Consider the following 25,382-nt stretch of genomic DNA (forward strand, 5'->3'; position numbering starts at 1 on the left):
CAAACCGTTCCCCCCAACTGAAGTTTTCTTGTACTCCTCAGTCCTTTGTGGGAACAGCAGTGGATTTTAGTTACAACATGCTAAAATCATCTTCCTCCCTGCAGAAATCTTCATCTCTTTTCTGCTAGAGAGTAAATAGTACACACCGGTACCATTTAAAATAAACTTTTGCTTGTAGAAAATAAAAACTGCAATTCTAACACCACATTCACTTTACCCTTCCATTGCTTAGAGCCGGCAAAGAGAATGACTGGGGGGGGTGGGGCTAGAGAAGGAGCTATATGGACAGCTCTGCTGTGTGCTCTCTTTGCCACTTCCTGTTGGGAAGGAGAATATCCCACAAGTAAAGCATGAATCCGTGGACTGGCTACACCTTACAAGAGAAACAGACTTGGTCTTGGATTGTAAACGAATATGTGAAATAAAGACCTCTGAATAAAGCGTGCAGCTGTGCCTTTAAAATTAAATCCCAAAGTTACAGCACTCGCACACAAACCAAATTAAAATGGATACATCAGAGGAAAATAAAAATGTAAAAGCAAGGATTATCCCTTTTACCACAGGCCCGTTAAACTAAGCTGCCTCTGCCGCCTCAACAGCTCTGCTGAGGCGCCTACCTGCCCCCTCGATGTCCTCTCCGCTCCAGTATACTCTGCCTAAGACCACTTGCTCTTAAGCATAAAACCATGCGGTCCCGGCAGTCAATGAGTGTCCGATCTGTCTCTCACCCACGCCGCGTATGTCAGATTAGAGCCGCGCGGCTTCCAGAGCGCAGGAGAAAAACTCTGCCCTTCGTGGGCGTCAACCAACTCCTAGCGTCTGTCCCTCAAGAAACCGTGAGCCGTATGTCGCTGCGAGAGCAGCTGCAAATACCATGCGGTCTGGCCCCAATAAAAGTGCTTTCTTCCCATGACAGCTATGAAAGCAACACACACACACACACCGGATCCCTGTGGAGACATACCCCGTATTTATGGTCAGCCATGTTAGCGCCAGCCCAAAGTCCATCTGCGCTCCCACTTATCAATACAAATGTGTCCTGAGCGCCCCTGTCTATCCTCCCCCACAGCATCCTCCATAACACTTGTAGAGAAGCCCTGGGGTAAAATTAGGGAGTCATTGAATAAAGGCTGCAGCGATTCCTGAGTTAAAGCTGTCCCAGAAAATAAGAGCTGCACATACCTTGGTGCTGATCGACAGCATGAACCATCCCACAGCTATGAAGAAGTCTTCTTTCCCTTCTTGCCATTCTGTGGAGACATACAGGGCCTTAGTTAGAATTGCTAAGACCATATTAAGAAGGGCAGCACACAGTATGGGAGGCACAGTGAGAAATTAATCCCACCAGTTCCCAATGCTTTAAAGCCACCTGTAGCTCTGCTAACAAGAGGCTGACCAGGTCCTGGCTACACCCTGAATTAAAATAGTACTCACTGGCACCATTTAAAAATAAAACACTCTTGATTGAAGAGACTAAACTAACACCTCACTTTACCTCTTCCTATTTCTAACACAGGCAAAGAGAATGACTAGGATGGGAGGAGCTATTTATACAGCTCTGCTGTGGTGCTCTTTGCCTCCTCCTGTTGACCAGGAGGCGTAATCCCATAAGGATGAAATCCGTGGACTCATCGTATCTTGAAAAAGAAAAGAAATATACATATACACACACAAAATTCTAGTTTGGTCTAAAGATATGTAGGAAACTTTAGAGAGTTTTATGAATTTTTCTAGATAACACAACTATAGTGTATGCAAACATTATGTATTTACAGATAGTATTGGGGGGCGGGGCGGCAGGATCACTGCAATTTATGAATCATTGCTTTAGAACCAGATTTACTAACAGCAAAAGTACCACATTGAGTTCTTTGCTTGCATATATAGAAGCTTTGCCAAATAATAAAAAAAAAAACAAAAAAAAAAAAACAAAAAAAAAAAACTATAGATTTACTTACCTGCAGCATCTGGTGAAGGAGCAACACACTGCCAGGAGAAAGCCATTTTGGGATTTCATACTTTCCTCTCTATAGTGAAGTAAAATATATAAAAATCATATCTTTTTGTTTCAGGTATAAAGAAACTAGTGAATAACGACTGGTACGTGCACAGCATGGTTTAATATTAGAGGAGAGCAAACATGGAAGTGTTAAGAGGTGCTTTCCCTTCTTAATACTCTTAGTTTACACGCAGCCAAGCAATAACTTAAAGGGACAGTAAATACCATAAGATATGCATAATGAAACAACTTTGCATTATATTCCAGGATTTATTTTGCTCACGTATTGTGCAATTTAACTCTGAAAATAGAGCAAATTTTTTAACTCTGACCTTAAAATGCACCCTGCTGACTTTGCAGTGCAAACCCTGCTACATATCTGTCCCTAATTGGCATTAACTGATAACTGCAAAACAAACTTTATACTAAATTTAAAGACAGTTACTAGCTTTGTTGTCTGTGGACTAAAGATGGAAGAGTGGTCATGGCTTTAACTTGTAGAAAGCATTGCACCTTGAAGATGGGAACTTTCATGAGCTCATAGGCCATAAGGGCCAACAAAAACAAATTAAGGATGCTTATGTGACAAAAGAATGAAGGACAAAACATAATTTATGCTTACCTGATAAATGTATTTCTCTTCTGCTGTATCCAGTCCACGGATCATCCATTACTTGTGGGATATTCTCCTTCCCAACAGGAAGTTGCAAGAGGATCACCCACAGCAGAGCTGCTATATAGCTCCCCCCCCCCCTAACTGCCATATCCAGTCATTCGACCAAAGACAAGCAGAGAAAGGAGAAACCATAGGGTGCAGTGGTGACTGTAGTTTAAAATTAAAAAATACCTGCCTTAAAATGACAGGGCGGGCCGTGGACTGGATACACCACAAGAGAAATAAATTTATCAGGTAAGCATAAATGATGTTTTCTCTTGTAAGGTGTATCCAGTCCACGGATCATCCATTACTTGTGGGATACCAATACCAAAGCTAAAGTACACGGATGAAGGGAGGGACAAGGCAGGTTCTTAAACGGAAGGTACCACTGCCTGTAAAACGTTTCTCCCAAAATTAGCCTCCGAAGAAGCAAAAGTATAAAATTTATAGAATTTTGAAAAAGGTATGAAGCGAAGACCAAGTCGCCGTCTTGCAAATCTGTTCAACAGAAGCCTCATTTTTAAAGGCCCATGTGGAAGCCACAGCTCTAGTAGAATGAGCTGTAATCCTTTCAGGAGGCTGCTGGCCAGCAGTCTCATAAGCTAAGCGTATTATACTCCTTAGCCAAAACGAAAGAGAAGTTGCCGAAGCCTTTTGGCCTCTCTTCTGTCCAGAGTAGACAACAAACAAAGCAGATGTTTGACGAAAATCTTTAAAGCACGAACCACGTCAAGATTGTGTAATAGACGTTCCATCTTTGAAGAAGGATTAGGACACAATGATGGAACAACAATCTCCTGATTGATATTCTTATTAGATACCACCTTAGGTAAAAAGGTTTGGTACGCAGAACTACCTTATCTGCATGGAAGATCAGATAAGGAGAATCACATTGTAAGGCAGACAACTCTGAAACTCTACGAGCCGAGGAAATAGCTACCAAAAAAAGAACTTTCCAAGACAAAAGTTTGATATCTATGGAATGAAGAGGTTCAAACGGAACCCCCTGAAGAACTTTAAGAACCAAATTTAAGCTCTAAGGTGGAGCGACAGGTTTAAACACAGGCTTGATTCTAACTAAAGCCTGACAAAATGCCTGAACGTCTGGAACATCCGCCAGACGCTTGTGCAAAAGAATGGACAGAGCAGAAATCTGTCCCTTTAAGGAACTAGCTGACAATCCTTTCTCCAATCCTTCTTGGAGAAAAGATAATATCCTGGGAATCCTAACCTTACTCCATGAGTAGCCCTTGGATTCACATCAATAAAGATATTTACGCCATATCTTATGATAGATTTTCCTGGTGACAGGCTTTCGAGCCTGAATTAAGGTGTCAATGACTGACTCGGAGAAACCACGCTTTGATAACATAAAGCGTTCAATCTCAAGGCAGTCAGCCTCAGAGAAATAAGATTTGGATGGTTGAAAGGACCTTGAAGTAGAAGTAGAAGGTCCTGTCTCAGCAGCAGAGTCCATGGTGGAAAGGATGACATGTCCACCAGATCTGCATACCAAGTCCTGCGTGGCCACGCAGGCGCTATCAAGATCACCGATGCTCTCTCCTGCTTGATCTTGGCAATCAGACGAGGGAGCAGAGGAAACGGTGGAGACACATAAGCCAGGTTGAAGGACCAAGGCGCTGCTAGAGCATCTATCAGCGTTGCCTTGGGGTCCCTGGACCTGGATCCGTAACAAGGAAGTTTGGTGTTCTGGCGAGACGCCATGAGATCCAGTTCTGGTTTGCCCCAACAATGAATCAATTGTGCAAACACCTCCGGATGGAGTTCCCACTCCGCCGGATGAAAATCCGCCTCCCAGTTCTCTACACCTGGGATATGGATAGCTGATAGGTGGCAAGAGTGAATCTCTGCCCAGCCAATTATCTTTGAGACTTCTAACATCGCTAGGGAACTCCTTGTTCCCCCTTGATGGTTGATGTAAGCCACAGTCGTGATGTTGTCCGACTGAAATCTTATGAACCTCATTGTCGCTAGCCGAGGCCAAGCCTGAAGAGCATTGAATATCGCTCTTAGTTCCAGAAAGTTTATCTAAAGGAGTGTCTCCTCCTGAGTCCACGATCCCTGAGCCTTCAGGGAGTTCCAGACTGCCCCCCAGCCTAGAAGGCTGGCGTCTGTAGTTACTATTGTCCAATCTGGCCTGCGAAAGGTCATACCTTTGGACAGATGGACCCGAGATAGCCACCAGAGAAGAGAATCCCTGGTCTCTTGATCCAGATTTAGTAGAGGGGACAAATCTGTGTAATCCCCATTCCACTGACTGAGCATGCAGAGTTGCAGCGGTCTGAGATGTAGGCGGGCGAACGGCACTATGTCCATTGCCGCTACCATTAAGCCGACTACTTCCATACACTGAGCCACCGAAGGGCGAGGAGTGGAATAAAGAACACGGCAGGAATTTAGAAGTTTTGATAACCTGGTCTCGGTCAGGTAAATCCTCATTTCTACAGAATCTATTAGAGTTCCCAGAAAGGAGACTCTTGTGAGAGGGGATAGAGAACTCTTTCTTCGTTCACTTTCCACCCATGCGACCTCAGAAATGCCAGAACTATGTCCGTATGAGACTTGGCAATTTTGAAATTTGACGCCTGTATCAGAATGTCGTCTAAATAAGGGGCCACTGCTATGCCCCGCGGCCTTAGGACCGCCAGAAGTGATCCCAGAACCTTCGTAAAGATTCTTGGGGCTGTAGCTAACCCAAATGGAAGATCTACAAACTGGTAATGACTGTTTAGTAAGGCAAACCGATGATCTTTGTGTATCGGAATATGAAGATACGCATCCTTTAAATCCACTGTAGTCATGTATTGACCCTCCTGGATCATAGGTAGGATGGTACGAATAGTCTCCATCTTGAATGATGGGACCCTGAGAAATTTGTTTAAGATCTTGAGATCTAAGATTGGTCTGAAGGTTCCCTCTTTTTTGGGAACCACAAACAGATTTGAATAGAATCCTTGTCCCTGTTCCTCCTTTGGAACTGGGTGGATCACTCCCATAACTAGGAGGTCTTGAACACAGTGTAAAAATGCCTCTCTCTTTATCTGGTTTGCAGATAATTGTGAAAGGTGAAATCTCCCTTTTGGAGGAGAAGCTTTGAAGTCCAGAAGATATCCCTGGGATACAATTTTCGACGCCCAGGGATCCTGGACATCTCTTGCCCAAGCCTGGGCGAAGAGCGAAAGCCTGCCCCCTATTAGATCCGTTACCGGATAGGGGGCTGATACTTCATCCTGTCTTAGGGGCAGCAGCAGGCTTTTTGGCCTGCTTCCCTTTGTTCCAGGTCTGGTTAGGTCTCCAGACCGACTTGGACTGGGCAAAAGTTCCCTCTTGTTTTGCATTAGAGGAAGTTGATGCCGCACTCGCCTTGAGGTTTCGAAAGGCACGAAAATTAGACTGTTTGGCCCTATCCTGAGGAAGGGCATGACCTTTTCCTCCAGTGATATCAGAAATGATCTCCTTCAAACCAGGCCCGAATAGGGTTTGCCCCTTGAAGGGAATGTTAAGCAGCTTAGACTTTGAAGTAACGTCAGCTGACCATGATTTAAGCCATAGCGCCCTGCGCGCTTGAATAGCAAATCCAGAATTTTTAGCCGTTAGTTTAGTCAAATGAACAATGGCATCAGAAACAAAAGAATTGGCTAGCTTAAGTGCTCTAAGCTTGTCAAGTATGTCATCCAATGGGGTCTCTACCTGTAAAGCCTCTTCCAGAGACTCAAACCAGAAAGCCGCCACAGCAGCAGTGACTGGGGCAATGCATGCAAGGGGCTGTAGAATAAAACCTTGTTGAATAAACATTTTCTTAAGGTAACCCTCTAACTTTTTATCCATTGGATCTGAGAAAGCACAACGGTCCTCGACAGGGATAGTAGTACGCTTAGCTAGGGTAGAAACTGCTCCCTCCACCTTAGGGACTGTCTGCCATAAGTCCCGTGTGGTGGCATCTATTGGAAACATTTTCTTAAAAATAGGAGGGGGAGAGAACGGCACACCTGGTCTATCCCATTCCTTAGTAATAATCTCTGTAAACCTTTTAGGTATTGGAAAAACATCAGTGCACACCGGCACTGCATAGTATTTGTCCAATCTACACAATTTTTCTGGCACTGCAATTGTATCACAGTCATTCAGAGCAGCTAAAACCTCCCTGAGCAACACGCGGAGGTGTTCAAGCTTAAATTTAAATGTAGACATATCAGAATCAGGTTGAATCTTTTTCCCTGAGTCAGAAACATCACCCACAGAAAGAAGCTCTCCTTCCTCAGCTTCTGTATATTGTGAGGGAGTATCAGACATAGCTTTTAAAGCATCAGTATGCTCTGTATTTCTTCTAACTCCAGAGCTATCTCGCTTTCTTCTAAACCCAGGTAGTCTGGATAATACCGCTGACAGTGTATTATCCATGACCGCCGCCATGTCTTGTAAAGTAAACGCTATGGGCGCACTAGATTTACTTAGCGCCATTAGAGCGCGAGTCCCTTGAGCGGGAGTCAAAGGGCCTGACACGTGGGGCGAGTTAGTCGGCATAACTTCACCCTCGTCAGATTCCTCTGGTGATAAATTTTTTAAAGACAGAATATGATCTTTATTACTTAAAGTGAAATCAGTACATTTGGTACATATTCTAAGAGGGGGTTCCACCATGGCTTCTAAACATAATGAACAAGGAGTTTCCTCTATGTCAGACATGTTTAAACAGACCAGCAAGCTTGGAAAACACTTTAAACCGGTACTGTGCCTTTAAGAGAAACAAATTTTCAGAATTTGAAAAACAGTGAAAAAAAGCAGTAAATCAAACAAAATTTTTACAGTGTGTATAATAAGCTAACAGAGCATTGCACCCACTTGCAAATGGATGATTAACCCCTTAGTTCAAAAAACGAATAAAAAAAAACGAGACGTTTTTTAACAGTCACAACAACTGCCACAGCCTTGCTGTGGGCCTAACTTCCCCAACAAACGATTTTGGAAAGCCTAAGAGCCCTTTAGAGAGGTCCTATAGCATTCAGGGGACTCCTGGAGGAAGCTGGATGTCTCAGTCTATAAAATTTACTGCGCAATAAAGCGCTAAATAAGGCCCCTCCCACTCATTAAAACAGTGGAAAGCCTCAGGAAACTGTTTCTAGGCAAATTTAAGCCAGCCATGTGGAAAAAAACTAGGTCCCAATAAAGTTTTATCACCAAAGTATATATAAAAACGTTTAAACATGCCAGCAAACGTTTTATATTGTAAATCTATAAGAGTATTACCTCAGAAAGTAAGCACGATACCAGTCGCTATTAAATCACTGTATTCAGGCTTACCTTACATAAATCTGGTATCAGCAGCATTTTCTAGCATTTACATCTCTAGAAAAAATTTTAACTGCACATACCACATAGCAGGATAACCTGCACGCCATTCCCCAGCTGAAGTTACCTCTCTCTTCAGTTGTGTGAGAACAGCAATGGATCTTAGTTACAACCTGCTAAGATCATAGAAATCACAGGCAGATTCTTCTTCTTTTTCTGCCTGGGACAAAATAGTACAACTCCGGTACCATTTAAAAATAAACTTTTGATTGAAGTAAAAAACAACTACGTTACACCACTTCTCTTACTACCTCCATGCTTGTTGAGTTGCAAGAGAATGACTGGATATGGCAGTTAGGGGAGGAGCTATATAGCAGCTCTGCTGTGGGTGATCCTCTTGCAACTTCCTGTTGGGAAGGAGAATATCCCACAAGTAATGGATGATCCACGGACTGGATACACCTTACAAGAGAAATAGGTAATTTTTCGGATTTCAAAATAACACTAAAGGACCTCATTGTCTAAAGCTCTTGTTTGTTCTGCAAGGTCCCTCAAACAAAGCACATTTGAGTTTGAGAGCTGTTCATCTCGCTATGCAGGGTGCTGGATGTGGAGAGACACCAACATCACAATATAATTCTCAAAAGAAAAACGAAATTTATGCTTACCTGATACATTTATTTATTTCTTGACACGGTGAGTCCACGGATGATCTCTAATTACTATTGGGAATATCATTCCTGCCCAGCAGGAGAGGGCAAAGAGCACCACAGCAAAGCTGTTAAATATCACTTTCCTTCCCTTCACCCCCAATCATTCAACCAAAGTAAAAGAGAGAAAGGAAGTAACAAGGTGCAGATGTGCCTGAAGTTAATTACACAAAAAAAAAACCTGTCTAAAGACAAAAGGGCGAGCCAAGGACTCACCGTGTCAAGAAAGAAATACATTTATTAGGTAAGCATAAATTTTGTTTTCTTTCTTTCTAATGACACGGCGACTCCACGTATCATCTCTAATTACTTATGGGAATCAATGCCCAAGCTAGAGTACACTGATAATGGAGGGACAAGACAGGGAACCTAAACAGAAGGCACCACTGCTTGAAGAACACTTTCTCCCAAAAGAAGCCTCAGCCGAGGCAAAAGTATCAAATTTATAGAATTTGGAAAAAGTGTGTAGAGAGGACCAAGTTGCAGCCTTGCAAATCTGTTCCACAGAAGCTTTATTTTTGAATGCACAGGAAGAGGAAACAGCCCTCATAGAACGAGCCGTGATTTTCTCAGGAGGCTGCTGTCCAGCAGTTTCATAGGCCAAGCAAATTATACTCTTCAGCCACAAAGAAAGAAGTAGCCATAGCTTTCTGCCCCTTACGTTTCCCCGAGAAAACTACAAACAGAGCAGAACACTGATGAAAATAGAATTTCAAAGCACGCACCACGTCTAGGTTGTGCAGAAGACGTTCCTTATGATAAGGGTTAGGACATAAAGAAGGAACAACAATCTCCTGATTAATGTTCTGATCTGAAACTACTTTAGGAAGAAAACCTAACTTAGTACGTAAAACTACCTTATCCGAATGAAAAATAAGGTAAGGAAATTCATACTGTAAAGCCAAGAGCTCTGAAACTCTACGAGCAGAAGAAATAGTAACAAGAAACAAAACCTTCCAAGATAACTTAATATCTAAAGAATGCATAGGCTCAAATGGAGCCTGTTGAAGAACTTTAAGAACAAGGTTAAAGACTCCAGGGAGGAGTAACTGGTTTAAACACAGGCCTGATTCTGACCAAGGCCTGACAGAATGATTGTACATCCGCCAGACGTTTATGTAACAAAATAGACCAGGCAGATTTTTGACCCTTCAAAGAACTTGCAGATAAACCCTTTTCCAAACCTTCTTGGAGAAAAGATAAAATTCTAGGAATCCGAACTCTACTCCAAGATTAGCCTCTGGATTCACACCAATACAGATATTGACGCCATATCTTAAAGTAAATCTTCCTGGTAACAGGCTTACGAGCCTGAATCATAGTTTCAATGACCGACTCAGAAAAACCACGCTTAGATAAAATTAAGCGTTCAATCTCCAAGCAGTCAGCCTCAGAGAAACGCGATTTGGGTGAAGGGCCACTGAAGTAGAAGGTCCTTCCTCAAAGGAAGTCTCCAAGGTGGAAGAGATGACATCTCGACCAGATTTGCATACCAGATCCAGCGAGGCCACGCCGGTGCAATGAGGATCACCGACGCCCTCTCCTGTTTGACTCTAGCAATGACCCGAGGCAGGAGAGCGAACGGAGGAAAAAGGTATGCTAGACTGAACTTCCAAGGGACCACCAGAGAGAGTCTCAGCAAGGCCCGAGGATCCCTTGACCTCAACCCGTACCTTGGGCGCTTGGTATTCTGACGAGATGCCATGAGCTCCAACTCTGGCTGCCCCAATTTGAGAAACAAATTGGCAAAAACCTCAGGATGGAGTTCCCACTCCCCCGTCGTGAAAAGACTGTCTGCTCAGAAAATCTGCTTCCCAATTGTCCACTCCTGGAATGTGGATCGCAGACAGGCTGCAGTTGTGGGTCTCCGCCCACTGAATAATCCTGGACACCTCTGTTATGGCCAAGGAACTCAGATTCCCTCCTTGATGGTTGATGTAAGCCACTGAAGTTATGTTGTTTGACTGGAACCTGATAAACCGGGCTGAAGCTGAGGCCAAGCCAGAATAGCATTGAAGATAGCCCTCAGCTCTAGGATGTTTATGGGAAGAAGCGATTCCTCCCAAGACCATACCCCCTGAGCCTTCATCGAGCCCCAGACTGCTCCCCATACCAACAGGCTGGCATCCGTGGTGACAATCACCCAGGACGGCCTCTGGAAGCAAGTTCGCTGGGAGAGATGATCCTGAGATAGCCACCAAAGAAGAGAATCCTCATCACCTGATCCAGATGCAGACACGGAGACAGATCCGCATAATCCCAGTTCCATTGTTTGAGCACACATAATTGCAGAGGTCTGAGATGGAACCGAGCAAACGGAATGATGTCCATGGCCGATACCATTAGACCAATCACCTCCATACACTGGGCCACTGATGGCCGAGGAGAGGACAGAAGAGCAAGACAAGAGTAGAGGATCTTTGACTTTCTGACCTCCGTCAGAAATATTTTTAATTGATAAGGAATCTATTATTGTTCCCAAGAACACTAGACAAAAATGTATTCTTCCCTGCGCTGGTTAGACCTGATAAGCCAGTGGGATAAAGGAGGATCCCAAACCTCCAATAAAAATGTGATTGCTAATGAGAAAACTACTACTAAGTAATAGATAACTCTACCCACAGCGCTAACGGCTTAAATCAGAAAATCAAATAATAGCAATATGTTGCAAATCAAGAAATACGGCTAACTCAAGTTATGAAAAGTATCAAAAAGCACAATTTATTAAAAAAAGTTACAAAAAAATACGCAGATCAGACGTATGTTTGGACAAAAAGGCATAAAACAAAGTAAAATCGATTATAAACAAATTAAAACCAAGAGATTGATTAAATGTCCCAAAAGGAACCGATGGTGAGACACAAAGTGTAGTATCAAAATGGCACATAGAAATCGCTATGAAGCTAGAATCCAAACGGAGGATCAGATGGCTTGCGGTACGATGTTTCACATCAAATCAAGATAGGAGCTTGAACACAGAAATTTTCAAGTCAAACAAAGAAAAAGAACCAAGCAAAAGGTTCTCTCTTTTACTTACACCGGAGGTTCTTTTTATAGACGCTATATCATCCTCTCAAGGCGTATCCCAGTCTGTGCAATTGGCAGCTGAATCAGTTTCCACAATTGTGTTTCAGTATTAGCAGCAGCTTTGGACAGATCCTTCTTACTATGGATGCCTGTGAGGGACAAAATGATACAACAAGATCTATGCGTTTCAGCCCGTACTGGGTCTTTGTCAAGCTCCAGATGAGATCAGAAGGTTAGTTTATAAACCCTCAAAAGGATCTTCATTGGATATTACAAAAACCAATCAAATATGTTGGCAAATAGATCGATAATATGACAATATAGGTATCAGGCAATTCAGAATACAAAAAAGTGTCACTATAAAGTTTATAAATACAGCAATAAATTTGCTTATTAAATAATCATAAGGAACAATTTAAAGTGACAGTATGTGCAATAAATACATAGATAAATGTGCTATCCACTTTTTGAAAAGCAACATATTACCCAAAAATATATTATTGAAAAAACATATATTTCAAAAATAATGTAATATTATATAAATAGCAATTAATAAATTTAGAAAAAAATGCTTAAAAATAAAGTGAATAATGAGATGAGATGTACAAAATCTAATCTATATGTGAAATTAAATTATAGTTAAAACCAAGATATGCTTTTTTGTTAAATGACTGTCAAGTAGTTCAAAGATATATGGGATAAACATACAGTAGTGCCAACAAGAACAAAAAAAAAATAGACTAGTCTTTTAAAAAAACAGCCTATAACCATTTCTAAATTCAGCCCATAAACAAAAAGATTTTAGATCTACTGTAACGGGTAAACTATTCAAGATTAACAATACAATTCGATGGTCAGATAAATTTGTCATATTTGATTCAATGTAAATGTGGCAAGCAATATATAGGCAAATCGGAAAGACCCCTCTGTGACCGTATTCGTGAACATATATGGTCTATAAAAAAATTTGGCCTTGACCAGAATAAAGATCTACCCATTCCTAAGCACTTTGCAATCTGTAACAAGAGTAACCTAGATCACTTTTCATTTATGGGAATTGAGAAATATAATACAAATTGGAGGGGTGGTAATCCCCAATTGGAACTCCTAAAGAAGCAGAATAAATGGATATTTAAGTTAAACACTTCAGTCTAATGGGCTGAATTTACAAATAGATATAGGCTGTTTTTTAAAAGACTAGTCTATTTTTTGTTCTTGTTGGGACTACTGTATGGTTATACCATATATCTGAACTACTTGACAGTCATTTGACAAAACAGCATATCTCGGTTTTAACTATAATTTAATTTCACATAAAGATTAGATTTTGTACATCTCATCTCTTTAGTCACTTTTTTTTTTTTTCTAAATTTATTAATTGCTATTTATATAATATTACATTATTTTTTAAATTGGAGTTTTTTCAATAATATATTTTTGGGTAATATATAGCACATTTATCTATGTATTTATTGCACATGCTGTCACTTTAAATTGTTCCTTATGATTATTTAATAAGCAAAATTTATTGCTGTATTTATAAGCTTTATTATATAGTGACACTTTTGTATTCTGAATTGCCTGATACCTATATTGTCATATTATTGGTCTATTTGCCAACATATTTGATTGGTTTTTGTAATATCCAATGAAAATCATTTTGAGGGTTTATAAACTAACCTGATCTCATCTGGAGCTTGACAAAAGGCCCAGTACGGGCTGAAACGCGTTGCTCCTGTTGTATAATTTTGTCCCTCACAGGCATCCGTAGTAAGAAGGATCTGTCCAAAGCCGCTGCTAAAACTGAAACACAATTGTGGAAACCGATTCAGCTACCAATTGAACAGACTGGGATACGCCTTGAGAGCATGATATCACTTCTAAAAAAAAGAACCTCCGGTGTAAGTAAAAGAAAACCTTTCGCTTGGTTCTTTTTCTTTGTTCGATTAGAAAATTTCTGTGTTCCAGCTCCTATCCTGATTTCATGTGAAACATCGTACCGCAAGCCATCTGATCCTTCATTTGAATTGTAGCTTCATAGCGATTTCTATCTGCCATTGTGATACTACACTTTGTGTCTCACCATCGGTTCCTTTTGGGACAATTAATCTCTTGGTTTTAATTCATTTGTTTATAATTGATTTTATTTTGTTTTATGCCTTTTGTCCAAACATACGTCTGATCAGCGTATTTTTTGTAACTTTTTTAATAAATTGTGCTTTTTGCTACTTTTCATAATTGAGAGTTAACCGTATTTCTTGATTTGCAACATATTGCCATTTGATTTTCTGATTGAAGTTGTTAGCGCGGTGGGTAGAGTTATCTATTACTTAGCAGCAGTTTTCTCATTAGCAATCCCAAGAACACTACCCTTGTAGTAGTAATCAAGGAACTCTTTCCCAAATTCACCTTCCAATCCGTGAGCACGTAAAAGATAACATCACCGTGTGGGAGCTTGCTAGTTTAAAAGATGGCACCTGAACCAGAATATCGTCCAGATAAGGCGCCACTGCAATGCCCCGTAAACGAAGAACCGCCAATAGAGCTCCCAGGACCTTTGAGAAAATCCTGGGAGCTGTGGCAAGACCGAATGGAAGTCACAAACTGGAAGTGTTTCTCTAGAAAGGCAAACCTCAAACTTGTGATGATCCCGGTGGATAGGGATATGCAGATACGCATCCTTTAAATCCACTGTCATGAACCATAGTTTCCATCTTGAAGGACGGTTCTCGGAGGAACTTGTTTAGACTTTTGAAATATAAAATTGGTAACAGATTGGAGTAAAAAAACCAGACCCTGCTCCTGAAGTGGATCAGGAACCATCACCCCTAGATCGGAAAGTTCTGACACACCGCGTAAGAACGCCTCTCTTTATCTGGTCTATAATCTTGAGAGCAGAAACCTTCCCCTGGGCGGAAAAGTTTTGAACTCCAGTTTGTATCCCTGGGACACAATATCCACCGCCCAGAGATCCGGCACATCCCAAACCCAGGCCTGAACGGAAAAGTAAAGTTTGCCCCCGACTAGATCCGGTCCCGGATCGGGGGCAGACCCTTTATGCAGATTTTGAGTCACTAACAGGCTTTTTAAGATTGTTTCCCCTTGTTCCAAGACTGGTTGGACCACCAGGAAGGCTTGGACTGATCCTGTTTAGCAGAAGGAGAGGAATTTTTAACCTTGAAATTTCAAAACGAACGAAAACTGCTTTGACGTCCCTTCTGTTTATTTCTCTTATCCTGAGGCAGGAAATGACCCTTTCCTCCCGTAATTTCTGAAATAATTTCAGCCAAGCCGGGCCCAAACAAGGTCTTACCCTTGTAGGGAATCGCCAAAAGCTTAGACGACACATCCGCAAACCAGGATTTCAACCATAAGGTTCGATGAGCCAGAATTGCAAAACCAAAAATGTTGGCTCCCAACTTAATCACTTGAAGAGAAGCATCCGTAATGAAAGAATTGGCCATCTTTAAAGGCCTTAATCCTATCCTGGATCTCTTAAAGAGGGGTATCCGTCTGAATAGAATCAGACAAGGCATCAGACCAATATGCTGCCGCACTGGTGACGGTTGCAATACATACAGCAGGTTGCCATTGTAAACCCTGATGCACATACATCTTTTTTAGTAACCCTAAAAACTTTTTATCCATTGGATCTTTAAAGGAACAGCTATCCTCTATGGGAATAGTGGTTCTCTTAGCCAAGGTGGAAATAGCCTCCTCCACCTTAGGGACCGTCTGCCAAGATTCCTTGACACAATCAGCAATTGGAAACATCTTCTTAAAAATTGGTGATAGAGAAAAGGGAATTCCAGTTCTCTCCTATTCCTGAGAAAATTCCTGTAGCCCGGTCAGGGACAGGAAAAACCTCTACCATAGAAGGTACATCAAAGTATTTATTTAATTTACTAGACTTCTTAGGAGTGACCACGACCATCATGTCAGAGTCATCCAAGGTAGCCAAAACCTCCTTAAGTAGCAAACGGAGGTGTTCTAGCTTAAACCTGAAGGACACAACTTCAGCATCAGCAGAAGGAATGACAGTCTGAGATTTCGCCCTCAGACGCCACTGAAGTAACCTCCTCCTCAGACTACTGGGAGGGAACATTCTGAGTAGTCATGACTGTGTCAGAAGCCTTGCTCACTGATTCCTTAAGTTTCCTCTTGCACTTTACCTGTAACATGGGGAAAGCAGACAACGCATCAGTTACCGCAGAGGATATGTGGGTAGTAATGTCTTGCAAAGAAACTCCAACAGGAGTATGAGATGAAGCGCAGGGCAGTGCCGGAAGGGCCGCTAAAGCTTGGGACACCTGAGGAGAAAGCTGCGGCGTAACTTGAACAGGAAACTCCTGAACAGCATTCGCCATAAAAAGTGATGGCTCAGAAACAAAAAGTCTATCCCTATACTGTAAAGATCTCAACACATGAGGAACAGAAAGGGATTGGTGGTTCAACATTAGAATCAAGGCACTGGCTACATGTTACAACATGCAGGGCCTCTTGAGCCATCTTTAACTCAAAAATAATAGATTAGACAAATAAATACAAAGAACAAGAAATTAAATAAAAGAAGGTCAATTTAATTCTTAAAATAATAAAGCAAAAAAACTCTGTCAATTTAAATAATAAAACGGAAGAGATTATTTTTATAACAGCAACCACAGAGCAGTTGCCACACACAACCTCAGACAGCCTCTTCACCTCAGCAGACTTTGCTGAGGTGCCTACCTGCCCCTTGAAAAATACACCAAATTTGCAGACAAAGATCCGGACTCCGGACAAACAGGACACCAGCCGACAATCTTCCTTGCCAGCAGAGCCACAATGGTCGGATCGCACAGACGGAGAAACCGGAAATGCGCAGCAAAACTGACTTGCTGCAAGAGAAAGCCTGCCCTCCTAATCGTGGGCGTAAAACTGATCAAGTCCGGTCGCCATTTTCCCCATCATAGTAAAAAAGGGATAGCAACCCAACTTACAAAAAACACTGCATTTCTTGAGAAATAAAAAGTCACAAAACACACACCACCAAATCCAGAAACAAACCAGAGCTGAGCCATAACATATTAACACACACCCATAGTTAACTCCTCAACCCCCAGTACCTGCATAACTGCCATGTAAAACCCTTATCCAAGGAAGGATTCAAAATAAATAAGTCCCATTTTTTAGCAGATTTACCTGCAAAAATGCCATATTCCCTGATCCCAGAAAATAAAAAGGCACTTACCTTGAAAAAACAGATACTGCCTGGCAGCAGGGCAGCTCAATCAGTTTGAGAGGCACATCTCCTCACATGGACCTGTGAAATATAAAGAAGGACTGAATAATCCTAATCAGACTTTCCAGACAGGGCAGCAACACTGTTTGGGAGGCGCAGTGGGGATTATTCCACACAAGTTCCCAATGCTTAAAAGCCACCACTGCTCTACTGAAGAGACTGACATGGGCTGCGGCAAGACCCCAAGAAGAAACAGAGCAAACTTGCTCTACTTCAAAAAAATAATAAAATCTTGATTGTAGAATCTTCTTTCAGACACCTAAATTTTACCACCTCCTTGCTCTTACGTAGGCAAAGAGAATGACAGGGGGTGGAGGGAAGGGAGGTGATATTTAACAGCTTTGCTGTGGTGCTCTTTGCCGCCTCCTGCTGGGCAGGAGTGATATTCCCAATAGTAATTAGAGATGATCCGTGGACTCACCGTGTCATTAGAAAGAAAACAAATTGCACGATTTCTTTCTGTGTCAGCAAGCTTTTGATCATTGGGCTCTAAAACATGGTCATTTTGTTCAAATCCAAGGAACGAACGAGCCTGCTTCCCAAAACGTATGTGGTCAGAAATACAATCTTGGAATTATCAGGACCTTGCAAACAAAGCAAAGGCAGAGAGAGACACAACTTGTGCAGAAGAGAAACTGCATGGGGATATTCTCATTGGCTGTACTGTTCACAGTAAAGGATTACTGTTGAAATGACCCGAGTGTGCAAGTTTTTTTTTTGTTCACATCTATTAAGGAGGGGAGGAGAGAGACAGAGAGGAGAGAGACAGAGGAGAGAGACGGAGAGGAGAGAGAGACAGATATATTTGAAATAAGCACTCACTGGACTTCAGCCAACTGACGTTTCAGGACAAAAAGACAGTCCCTTCCTCTGACAAACTAGTGCAGAAAACCAAGCTTTAAAGACCTTTGTAACCCTCCCCCTTGATAACAGCCAATCCTTGCTGTCCGTGTGCAAACACATAGTGACATCATAGGATAACATACACGGTTAATTAAAGGAACAACCAAACTGTGTTCAACCTATAAAAAGTGCCATCTTACTCATATTTTGTGCATAATATATAAACTACTTAAAAATCTTCCCACTAATGATCAGTCATGTAGACTATATCGGTAGCTGACTTCAGCCGATAGTTATTGAACAAAACTTCACTTAATCTTAACAAACCCTGCCTCAATCAGCAGCCAATAGGGAGCGGAGAGGCCTTTCCCGCCTCATTTAAAGCTCCAATCATCAGAGTCTATGTCAATCTCCAATTGGTAAAACAAGTTCACACCCATCTGTTTACCTAATGCGCTTAGACCGTGATCATGTTATGTAAATCGTTCCATTGTATCACTGACAGATCAAACTACTTATCTTGTGACTTCCTACAGAATTCTATCCAAGATCCATAAAGTGCTGCTTATCCAGGTCCATTTAGCCTCTACACGCTCACTCATCGTAATGGGGGATGCACCATGCAGCCGTTGTATCTATCCCATTGGCTCGTGTAGAAACATGTAGGCGTGGCCCCAGTGTATTATGTCAACCACCTAACGTGCCGATCAACATTAGACATAAAACCATTAAAGACTATCAATATCAAAGTTAACAGTGTTAAATCTACAGACTACCCTACCAGGTATTCACTAAAATCGTCAGGCACAATTTACATATGGGTTTGTCCATGAGTTGAGAGTTCATGATCTATTAAGATACAAGAGGGACTGAAGCTGGAAGGGGGCGGCCCCATGTTCCCAACATAAATATTAAGCACAGTAGTATTTCACACTACTTGTGTTAATGAGAGTACATGATACCATTTTTAGTACATCCTCATCAGTCAAGAAATATTGATTAGAGTATATGATAGAGTTATCGGTAGTTATAAGGGATTGTTACCGTTAGAAAGTCTTGTCAGAGTTGTTTTTAAATGTAACGTTAATGAGTTTAAATTCTTTAAACTATTTTCATGCTATGGTGTTAGTCATACCCACTGGTGGGAGTTCTGACATTTGCCAATGTTATTGCGTTGATTATCCTGTCCCTTATGAGCCTGGATTGCCAAGAGTCCTATGGCAAACGTTTTTATAAATTTGTATTTTTCATAAGTAATTTTTATCTGTTATGTTAAAACTACTGGGCACAGCGGTATGTGTATTTATTCTAGATGAGGTAATAAAAAAAAAAAAAAAAATTCTATACTTTGGGTTATGTGGATATCGTTGGATATCCTTTCAGTTCTGCGGGGCGATATTCTCCACAGAAAGGTGGTTCCTCACTGGCTCAGAGTTTATATCCGATACAAGCACCGAATACACTAGGCACACACTAGCAATAATTATTGCATAGCTGATCGGTATGCTAGGTGGTTGCCACAACATCCTCTGACCACGCCTATAGCGGATGAAGTTTGTGCACAGACCAAAGGGTGAGATATAACTTCCACATTGTGCATCCCCCATGACGATGGGTGGGTGGGTGGGCAGATGCCAATATTGACTGATAGGATTCTATTGATTTTTGGTAGATGAAACATGGGACAACTTAGATTTGACAGCAGGAGCATGTAGCCATATATGCAATATCTTTACAATACAGAAACAGATGGGTGTGGATATGATAAACCTTTGATGATCGGAGCTTAAGAGAAAAAAAAAAAAAAAGAGGGGGCGAGATAGGCCTCATTGCCTCCTATTGGCTGTTTCTTTGACAGTGAACACTTCCAGGATGTAGCTGTGATATCTTGCCACATAAGGACATAGTCCGATAAATATGCACTTCGGTGAAGTGGTGATTAGGATGATGTCAGGAGACACTTTGGGGTCTATGCGTTGGTACGTTACATGTACGATGGCAGCGCTCAGAGGTAGTGCATCAGCAATTCTAGTGAATACTTGGTAGGGTTTTCTGTAGATTTAACAAAGTTAACTTTGATAGTCTTTAATGGTTTTATGTCAAATGTTGATCGGCAAGTTACGTGGTTGACATAATACACTGGGGCCACGCCTACATGTTTCTACACAAACCAATGTGATAGATACAACGGCTGCATGGTGCATCCCCCATTACGATGAGTGAGCATGTAGAGGCTAAACGGACCTGGATAAGCAGCACTTTATGGATCTTGGATAGACTCCTGTAGGAAGTCACAAGATAAGAAGTTAGTTTGATCTGTCAGTGATACTATGGAACGATTGACATAACAATCACAGTCTAGGCGCATTAGGTAAACAGATGGGTGTGAACGTGTTATACCAATTGGAGATTGACACGGATGATTGGAGCTCTAAATGAGGAGGAACAGGCCTCTCAGCTCCCTATTGGCTGCTGGTTGAGGCAGGGTTTGTTATGATTAAGTGAAGTTTTGTTCAGTAACGATTGACTGAAGTCAGCTCCCCATATATTCTATATGACTGATCATTAGTGGGAAGATTTTTAATTAGTTTATATATTGTGCACAAAATATGAGTTAGATGGCACTTTTTATATGTTGAACACAGTTTGCTTGTTCCTTAATTAACAGTGTATGTTATCCTATGATGTCACTATGTGTTTGCACACGGAAAGCCAGGATTGGCTGTTATCAAGGGGGAGGGTTACAAAAGCGTTTTAAAGCTTGCCAAGTCAAGATGTGCCATACTGAAAAACTCATACCCAAAAAGACTGAGTGCTGTAATAAAATCAAAAAGGTGCTTCAATAAAGTATTAGTTTAAGGGTGTTCACACTTATGCAACCATATTATTTTATTTTTTTATTTCCTTTACCTAAAAGATTTCAGTTTGTTTTTCAATTGAGTTGTAGTTTATAGGTCACATTAAAAGGTGGAAAAAGTTCTGAAATTATTTATCTTTGTCTCATTTTTTTACATCACAGAAACCTGACATTTTAACAGGGGTGTTTAAATTATTACATGATTTAGAGGCTGGAAAAATATGTCGGTATCAGGGGGTGAAGAGCAATTTTGTTCAGAAAAAGAACTTCCAGTCTGCAATAGGTTCTATTTGCAGACATATGCAAGTATATCAAGTTTTGGAATATGTACATTAATACAAATGCACCACCAATATTTGTTACCAGCAATGCAATTCTAATTGAAGAATGCTGAATGTAAAGCTTTGTTCGTTAAAGAGCACCAATTCAAACTTAATGAATAACCATTATTGATATTTAAAAGATCTTCTCATACTAGAATATCACAAAAGTCTGTTCAATATCAATCCTTGAAGTGTACTAGTCACATAGTACTGCAGAGGCTTTTATTGGGGGGGGGGGGGGGGGGGAGAAAGGAGAAGGGAGGAATACCATCTCACATTCTTAAGAAAACACTTCAGCCTTCCAGTTTCAGGGAGATTTGGCTTTGCCCCACAAAAGGGACAACCTCTCAAACTTTCTTTAAAAGGCATTTATGCACAAACACACAATCCACTTATTTTGATGCAAATCTTAAAAAGGTTTCCAGAATTGCTGCTTGCTTTGCCTCTGTCATATTAATTGTGGTCTACCCTATAGTATGGATGTTCAAGAGGGTCAATCTTTGGTGCATGGAGGGAAAAAAAAACAAAAAAAACAACAACAAAAAAAACACAACCACCTTTAAATGCATTTAAAAAAAAAAAAAATTCCCTGAAAAAAGAAAGCCGTTAGTTGCTTTTTTTTTTTTAATGTAAACAATGATTCCCTTTTACCTTAACGTCTGCTCAAAACACTTACCATTATCTTTTTATACAAGATCATAACATTGTCATCATCAAAGGGAAGATATCCACACATTAGTGCATACATTAGTACTCCCATGCTCCAAATGTCTGCCTAGACACAAATTTGAAACAATGGATTTATAAACACTTTACAAAAAATAAACTCTTCACAAACAATCAAATGCAGAAAGTGCACAAACACTTTTACATCACAAGAGGAAACAAGAACTACGGAAGTTATTCAATTAGTAGCCCTTATTTTCCCCTGGGAACTTTACCTTCTGACTTCTACAACTGTAAGCAGGGTTCTTGAGCAGAACTGAAATTCTATCAGTAGATGGGTTGCTCAGCATGAAAGTGTTTTAAGAATAACCAAAACATGGAGACTTCGAGAAATTGAAAAATGTTAATCAGATCAAGGCAACCAGTTTTTTAGCTTTTTTCTGGATCCACCATCCATGAGGATAGAATTCGTTATTTGAATATAGAATTCTAAATTGCTCCACAAGGGCCAATGGGACCTTGCTTTCTAGTTCTTCAAAAAAATTCTTGCCAGTCTCCTTGGGTTCTAAGGGAATTTATTATCAGATTACTACACTATCCATGTCAAGGCAAACTACATCTAGTAGTCTGGAGTGTGGAATAAACAAGGTTTAGTGAATAACAGTCTTTCATCACGTGATTTACTCACAGATACAAGGTCAACCCCAAAACCCATTATATAATTTGGAATTTAATTTTCATTATGGATTGAACATAATTTGCCCACAAGAGATTTTCAGCTGTGTGTTATACTCCAATTCATTCAGGTCTCCAAGTTTCGGCAATATCTGGAATACCACAGTTATACAGTTCCTTTAAACATCTACAGTAAGCATGTGTGTTTGCTCTTGGTATTGGCATCTTTATATAGGTTCCATTTTGGTTAATTTGCGTTTTGGATCCTTATGTTCCAAGTTTTGTTGTTGTAAGTCTCTGGGTTACAAGAATTGAACTTTCTTTCTAAAAAGGGGACAGGCTATTTGAAAATGTTTAATGTTTTTTATTATGATCATTCAAAATTGTATAAATCACTAGCTAATAATTACCAGAATTCTGACTCCTTGTTTCCCACCTATGATGGTTGGGCTGAGTGTAAGCGAATAGGGAAATTAGGTCACCTATATACAAAGTAATGGTGTTGTGGTTCTTTTGCTGTCGATGCCCACTACTGGGACGGGATTTTAGATGGTAATGATTAGTTAGGCCAAGATATGGAAATTTCCGCTTCTGATTATAGAATTTCTAATTTTATTCATTCAATTGCACTTGGCATGAAAGAAAAAAGTTTGTGTGCGCAAAGAGCACAAAATGAAGACTCTGTCTTTACCTCTGATCCAATGTATGCTTTGCCCTGAATTAACTCTGGAGCTGCATAAGCTGGACTGCCACAGCATGTCATCAGGTGATAATCCATGCCACCCTTGTGGGAACAGAAAGGATACAAGTTTAATACTAGATAAAGATAAGAACATTCTATAAAATATTACACACATTTGTTTCTGAAAATGTAACGAAAGCACTTTAAAGTTATAGTAAAGTTAACAATTGTGCTGCACAGCATATAAAAATATTATTTAAAACAGGGGAACTTTAACAAATGAAGCATCATTTAAAAATTTCATGAATTAAATGACAAATCCTCCTTCAAGCAATCGTTGCGTACACCACTTTGTAGTCCAGCGCGTGGTGCAAGCAACAATTGCCTGATGGAGGATTTGTCATCTTTCAGCTAAAAGTGTAAAATGCGGGCGGAGGAATGGCGCGATGTTTACCATCACTGTATGATAAATATTTGACAAATGGAGTCATTTAAAAAATTTCATGAATAAAAGTTCCCACTTTTAATAATATTTTTATATACTGTGTAGCACAATCGTTACATTTAAAATCACTTTAAGTATGTGCTTTAATAATACTGAAAGCAACAGTGAAAAAATTTTAGACCTGCAATCAACTGCAGTTCCCATTCTCAACATTGGAGGGAGCAAGTGTATTACAAATTTTAATACTCTAAACAGAAGATTCTCTTGTCTGAACAAAAGCAAATTAAAATAAATTGCCCCATATCAGTTGCACATAATGCAGAATTATGTAACATAAGAATAACCTTGTGTTACGTAATTTGGCCGCTAATACTATACTTACCTCTTGTGCGAAGTAAGCCCGATCTTGCCATTCAACTACATGTAGCTGTCTTCCGCACAAGTTAAAGCTGTCAGCTGCTTTACCCTAGCACAGGAGCACACTACATGTAGTTGAATGGTGTTATAGGGCTCTGGGATTACTAGCTGAAAAAAACTGCCACTCATAAGAACATGTCTTCGCACATGAGGTAAGTATAGAATTAGAGGCAAAGTTACATATCAAAACATTTTCAAATGAAAGGCTATCCTTATGTTACATAATTCTGCACATAGTGCAGAATTATGTAACATATTACCCAATGTTTACTATCCCTTTAAATAGGCCCCCCAAACACTAGAAACCTTAGTGGGTAAATTAATTTGGCAACAATTTAACCCATTCACTACCAGACATTCAGAGAACTTGCCCAAAATGTTTTGCTATCACTCAATTTAAAAACAGAAAGAGCCTTTATTTACGTCAAATAAAAAAAATTATATATATATATATATATATATATATATATATATATATATATATATATATATATATATATATATATATATATTTTCATTCACTTTTTCACAAACTTTCTCAATGAAATTATTTTCAGTGATTGTAAAAGCTTCTCTCTGGGATCCCCTTTGATCAGAAATAGACATACATGACTTTGCTATTGCCTTTTGGTAATTAGAATGCCACTAATTGCAGCTGCACACCACACTTTATTATTCCCGGCAGTGAAGGGCTTAATTCGGTAGCTTGTAAGGTTAAAGGGACATTAAACCCAAAAATGCTCTCTCGTGATTCAGATAGAACATAAAATTTTAAACAACTTTCTAATTGACTTCTATTATCTAATTTGCTTCATTCTCTTGATATTCTTTCCTGAAAAGCATATCTAGATAGGCTCAGTAGCTGCTGATTGGTGGCAGCACATGGATGACGTGTTATTGGCTCATCCATGTGCATTGCTATTTCTTCAACAAAAAAAATATCTAAAGAAGCAAATTAGATAATAGAAGTAAATTGGAACGTTGTTTAAAATTGTATTCTCTGTCTGAATCATGAAAGATTTTTTTGGGTTTAATGTCCCTTTAAGTTTAGTTTACACAGATTACCCTCCAAACCCTGATCCCTCCCAAACAACTCTCTTCCATACCTTGACCCCCACTGGTCACCACTATTTTAGGTATTGACAGTGCCAATATAAAGCTTTAAGGCAATGTATTTTCATTAATTCCACCCCTCCCTATTTTCTGAAGTGTAGGACCCCCCCCGTTAACCTTCAACCTGCCAAACAGCTCTATAACCCTCACCCCACTAACTAGTGTCCGCCATGTTAGGTACTGGAGCCGTATGCCAGTATCTAGGCTTATTCTAGTGTAAACACACACACCTTTAGGGGCAATGTAAGCCAGCTAAGCCAAACATCCAATATTGAATTATTCCATAGTGGGCTAAGTTGAAATTTTAAGCAATGCTGCCCAGAGGCAGAAATTATCCACACTTTCTGCAATTAGTTTTTTTGTGAAAAATTTTCTG

At 40.3% G+C, this 25,382-nt stretch overlaps 1 protein-coding gene across 1 annotated transcript in view; it reads right to left on the reverse strand.

Moving 5' to 3' along the window:
• MELK (maternal embryonic leucine zipper kinase) overlaps positions 1 to 25,382 on the reverse strand; it is a 267,107-nt gene that overhangs the window by 225,437 nt on the left and 16,288 nt on the right. Inside the window, exons 7-9 of the mRNA XM_053700016.1 lie at positions 23,041 to 23,133; positions 21,685 to 21,783; positions 1,959 to 2,027 (exon numbers count right to left, since the gene is read on the reverse strand). Of these exons, the coding sequence (XP_053555991.1) occupies positions 1,959 to 2,027; positions 21,685 to 21,783; positions 23,041 to 23,133 (261 nt within the window). The remainder of the gene's footprint in view (positions 1 to 1,958; positions 2,028 to 21,684; positions 21,784 to 23,040; positions 23,134 to 25,382) is intronic.

This window comes from Bombina bombina, chromosome 2 (genome assembly GCF_027579735.1).
Source record: "Bombina bombina isolate aBomBom1 chromosome 2, aBomBom1.pri, whole genome shotgun sequence".
NCBI lineage: Eukaryota > Metazoa > Chordata > Amphibia > Anura > Bombinatoridae > Bombina > Bombina bombina.